This window comes from Limulus polyphemus, unplaced genomic scaffold, assembly GCF_000517525.1.
Source record: "Limulus polyphemus unplaced genomic scaffold, Limulus_polyphemus-2.1.2 Scaffold509, whole genome shotgun sequence".
In the NCBI taxonomy this organism is placed as follows: domain Eukaryota; kingdom Metazoa; phylum Arthropoda; class Merostomata; order Xiphosura; family Limulidae; genus Limulus; species Limulus polyphemus.
In genome coordinates, this window is record NW_013666119.1 from 216,468 (window position 1) to 221,896 (window position 5,429).

The window sequence follows — 5,429 nt, forward strand, 5'->3', positions numbered from 1 at the left end:
GAATAAACCAGTTTTATTAAGTAAGGACTTGTGTCGCTAAAGTTTCGTCGGAACAAAGTTACGGAAAATCAATTAACAAACGGAGACGTAACATTATCATTTAACTCAGTTTCAGGCTATTCGAAATTATAATATATTAAGTAATAATTTGGAGACTCGTCCGGGGTGAATTGTAATACGTAACATAATTTATAGTCAGCCTATAAAATGCTCACGTATTAAGAAATCAGTTTTATTAGGATAATAACGTCGAAAAACTGCAAACATGTGATTATTTAAAAACATATTTTGTCTACTACGTTTAAATCGAGTGTTATATTGGAACATCAATCATATTCCTAATGTTGTAAAACTTTCAAGTCCTACATTTATATGTTGAAAGCATTTGAGTACAAAGTTTCGTGTATCACATATTCATGTTTCATAGTTTTTATCGTACTAACTTCATAATGCCTCAGTTCATTCATCAAATCGTCTTTTTTTTTTGGCAAAGTAGAATACTTATTAAACAGTACGTTTTCAACCATTTCCTGTCAAATGTTATTTCTTTCAGTTCAAAATGTTGCGTCGTTTAGGCTTTATCAACATACACGTCAAATTGAGGTTGGTCAGGATGAGCTGTATCTAGTATGCAAAAAACAAACAAACAAACGCAATCGAACATTTTGCTAATAATTGTTTTGTCATTCATATTATATTCTTAATGTTTTCAGAGTGTACTCTATGGACCTGTTGAATTTAATTCTGTGAACTGCAGGCACCAATCTCAAGTATGACGTTCACAACTGAACAACGAACAAAGATAGTGGAATTCTACATCGCCAAAGAATCCAACAAAAAGACAGAATCACTGTATCGTCGTCACTCCTGTGTTCAAACTAGACTTCTTACTATATGGTTACTGCAAAGATAACGTCAACGAGGACAATCCGCGAACAATTCAAGAACTGAATGGAGTTATCACATTCTTCATACGTCGAATTCCAGTGGAATTCAGAACCTGGCAGTGAGAATCAATGCCTACCTGAGAAGACATCTTGCATATTGTCGTCACATCGAACACATATTGCATTTCCGTAATGAGGACGACTTGTCAGAAAAACATTTTCAATAACTGGTTTGTGTGCAAATAATTTAAAAAGTATTAACAGAACCTTCGATTCTGTTTTTGGACACACCCTGTATACCGTTGTAGTCCACCAAGGATATTAATAATACAGAAAACTATTTGACACTTCTTGAAGAATCTTCATATATAATAAACTTAGTATCTCTTCGAACAGTGCTCTTGCTATTCGTTATACATAAAAAAAAAGATACAAGAAAAAATGAGATCCTTCTGCAACTACCCACATTCGAACAAATGGCTTTCGTAGTAATGTAAATTAGTAAGTTAAACATTAATTTCTTAATACAAACTCAAAGCAAACTTTGCTTAAATTTAACAAATATAAACCTTAAAACAATATAATAAAATTATTTATAAATGCAATAAATCATAATTTCTAAAAGTACTAACAGAGAAAAGCTACAGATTTCAAGAGATTTACTTACATTACAGATCAAAATAATTTACCCGTTCTGTTGTTTTTGTTTGCTCATTTGTTTTTTACAACATTATGTTTACGCGAACAATAAGAACAATAATATTCTATTAAATGCTACTGGAATAAGGGAAGAGACCATGTCACTTTCCTGTTTATGTAAAAGGTCAGAATTAACATATCTGTACTGAAAGATCAATTCGACCCAGAGAGGAAACCAACCCTAATTAACTTTGAATTCAGTCATTACATTTCTATGGCAAACAAAGTTTGAACACTTTGATCCTAGTGTTCTGCTCAATGCTATTATACTGTATCTACAAACATTTTACCTTGATTTTCTTATCATTACGTTACAGTAATGTAAGTATTTAAAGAAGCAACTCACACTAGAGTCTGAAAGAGAATACGCTTAGATATCATAATCATTTCTGATTTATTTGTTTTTCAGTGCAAGCATATTTTTCTGGAATTTTGCAGAATCCAAAATATATACATGAACTAAAGCTCAATATGTAAAATAAATGTACTAAGATTAACGGTTAAAATGATACCATCAGCATAGCTATGATTCTGGTTACTTTCCTTTTCGCCATTCTCTCCTAGCCTTCTTTGTTTCTTAACAGTATGGTATAACATGATAAATACGTTCATTTTAGTTAGTTCACTGTTTCAACGTTCAGAATGTACCATTGCAACGTAAAATGTTTTTCTATTGTTTTTTTTTGTATTTAGCATAGAACTATCTAAATATTAACATATTTAGTTCATAGTGGATTGAATAAGTCATAACAGCCTTGTAATTTGTAGTACAATTTTTGTTTTTGTTTGTAGATAAGCGCAATGCTACACAATAGGCTATCTCTGATCTGCCCACCACGGGTATCGAAATCCGGTATCTAGCGTTGTAAGTCCTCAGCCATCCCGCTGTGCCACTGGAGAGCCACTATTTGTCTTTGCTGTCAATGTTTCAATTATTGATATTCGAAACATGATTGAATTACAATGTGTCTGTAGTTAGTCATGTACTTTGTTCAATTCAAAGTATATTTTAAATTATTTTTAAACTTTGAAATTAAGAAAATATAAGGTTGAGTACGTTATATTAAAACGACTTTGAATATGTAAATCAACAAGTCACGAGACAACAAAGCCGTTATAAAGTCTCGGTGATACAGAATGGTTTTGTTTGGCATTACGTAGGTAGAGTGATACTATCGAAAATTTATCGCTTTGGGGAAACGGATGTAACAGCCATTATCGATGTAAAATATTCACACATTCATATCATAAAGATATTTTTGGAGCATTGGAAGATAAAGAAATATGGAACAACTTGGAAATACAGGACTATCCAGAAAAAAACCTGGAAAGTTTTGTGACAAACGCTGTCCACGTGCCCCAGGCAACATAACGTAACATAATCATGAAGGATCTTCGTCTGGAAAAGTGACACAAGTCAGGTCTACATAAGTTACTTCTATGACATATTCAGTCAACCCTTGCATACCTTAAGGAGCTGGAGAATGAAACAATATTATGTGTGATCGGACTGCTGAAACGGGCGCTGGGAAACCGTCGTCCTTGTACACTAGACGGATTATTGAAAGCTTCCGGAAGGGTTGGTGCACTTTGTACATGTGAGCTTTACGTCGAAACCTTTTTGCTATGAAAATTATGCTGCAGAGCTATTGCCAAGATGCACAGTCGTCAGATAAAGCATGGCGTTTATGACGACATGGAATGCAGCGAAGTGATGAGGTTTGAAACATATTTGAATATAAGGTACTAAGCCATCTATATATAATTTATGGATAAATTTAGAATAAAAAATACAACGTTTCATCAGAGTATCCAGCATTAAACAGGTTGAGGGTGGTAATAACACAACAAAAATTATTTTGTTTTTAGAGTGTATAGAATATATTGAAACTAGAATCCATTCCACATATTACAAATAGATTTTGACATTTCTGAAATATTAAGTACTACATAAAATAACATTACGTTTGATATATTAATATAACATTTTTGCCCCCGGTGGCTCAGCGGCATGTCTGTGGGCTTGTAACGCTAAAAATCGGACGTCGATACACATGGGTAGTTAACTGATAGCCCATTGTGTTGATTTGTGCTTAACTACAAAGAAAACAAAAACGAGATAATTTTATCCATACACTAGAACGACTATTAGACTAAGTGTACTATACCTGTTACTATCGTATACCAATTGGGATAGGAATTGCTTGGGTAGATTGGTGTTACGAACTCTGCTCGAACGCCATGTTCAGCAATTCTGCGAAATCCTAATAAATTTTCTTGTTCGTCCACATAGTTCCAGCGACAACCGTCTACAAGAATCAGGAGAAGTTTCTGTTGACTTTTCGCTGAAGAGCAATGAGCAACAGCAAGAATAACACACAGGGTGAAGCTGCAGAATCGAATCATAGTGGCAACATGTAATAACCTAGTATAGGCTAAGACGCTACGTTCTTCTTTAGTACAAAGGAACTCGTCTACGACTGTTGATCAGTTATACTAAACTGAGCACATCCAGTGAGCATACTATCAGCCTATGAATAATCAGCTTGTTGTTTTAGAGTTTTGTTTTTTTAAATACGACGCCATCTAAAAGTGTAGGATATGAGCTGCGTGCGCATCTTCGTATTTTTAGACTAATGGAATGAATAATCAGTAAACGATTATTTATACAACATAGACTTTTCATCCAAAATATGTCTAAGAACGTCATATTAAAGTCTGAGTTTCCTTTGAAATTAATAGCTTCAAGGGTAAGAAAAGTTTTAATTCAACTTCGTAAAAGTTCCTAAGAAAATCCGATTTAACCTACCTACAACTATATACGCAAAGATAAAATATAAATGAATGTCATTTGGACTTTATTAATAAGAATTTTTATCAAATACAAGCTTATTGATCAAGAAATACCAGCCATTTAGTGTCCGATTTTCGGGAGTGAAAAATTACCAGCAACATATTCTGTAATTTGGTACTCGATTTCTGTCTACCATAATTATGCTCGGTCGTTAGAAGATCTTTGAGACTTTATAATGTTGTGTAAAATGACCAACCTACCAAAGCAACTAGACTTACTGCATGGACTTGAAAATGTGATGAGACTTACACTTGGTTGTAGCGCAGAACACGAAGAACAAGTCTTTAATAGTTTATTATTTAGATGCCAATCTATATTTCTACATCTTGTTTTTGTCATTTTGAACATGTATTTAATTATTATCCTGTGTTTAACACTAGTTATGGAATGTTCAGGAACTGAAGCATTTCTGTCTTGGATATGGATTCCAATGATAAAGGTATTAGAGCAATGATATCCTGGATATTGATTCCAGTGATAAAGGAACTGGAGCAGTGCTTTCCAGATGCCCCCAGTGGCATAGTGGCATATTTGCGGACTTACATAGCTTGAAACCGGATTTCGATACCTGTGGTGGGCAGAGCAAAGATAACCCATTGTGTAGTTTTGTGCTTAACTTCAAAAAACTAAACAACAACTAAGCTTTCCTGGTACATGATGGCACGCGTCGTGTAATCACTTTGGTCGTTTTAAGGCCATTTACTATGCACAGCATAGAAAGAACTGTTTGCATTTATAATGGTTTGTTAAACATTATTTATATGGATGAGTTTTCACAAATTAGAATGAATAATGCATCACCAAAACGACTCGTTATCTTAAAAATACCAGAAAGTATAATAATACGTTGAACAATTACACTATACAAGACTACATTCACTACGTTGAAAAACTACACTATACAAGAGTACATTCACTACGTTGAACAACTACACTATACAAGAGTACATTCACTACGTTGAACAACTACACTATACAAGAGTACGTTC

The 5,429-nt window shown here is 33.7% G+C and overlaps 1 protein-coding gene across 1 annotated transcript in view; it reads right to left on the reverse strand.

The window, feature by feature from the left end:
* LOC106458751 (ectonucleotide pyrophosphatase/phosphodiesterase family member 6-like) overlaps positions 1–4,128 on the reverse strand; it is a 30,243-nt gene extending 26,115 nt beyond the window's left edge. The window contains exon 1 of the mRNA XM_022385059.1: positions 3,755–4,128. Within this exon, the coding sequence (XP_022240767.1) occupies positions 3,755–3,992 (238 nt within the window). The 5' untranslated portion in view covers positions 3,993–4,128. The remainder of the gene's footprint in view (positions 1–3,754) is intronic.
* Positions 4,129–5,429: the final 1,301 nt, after the last annotated feature.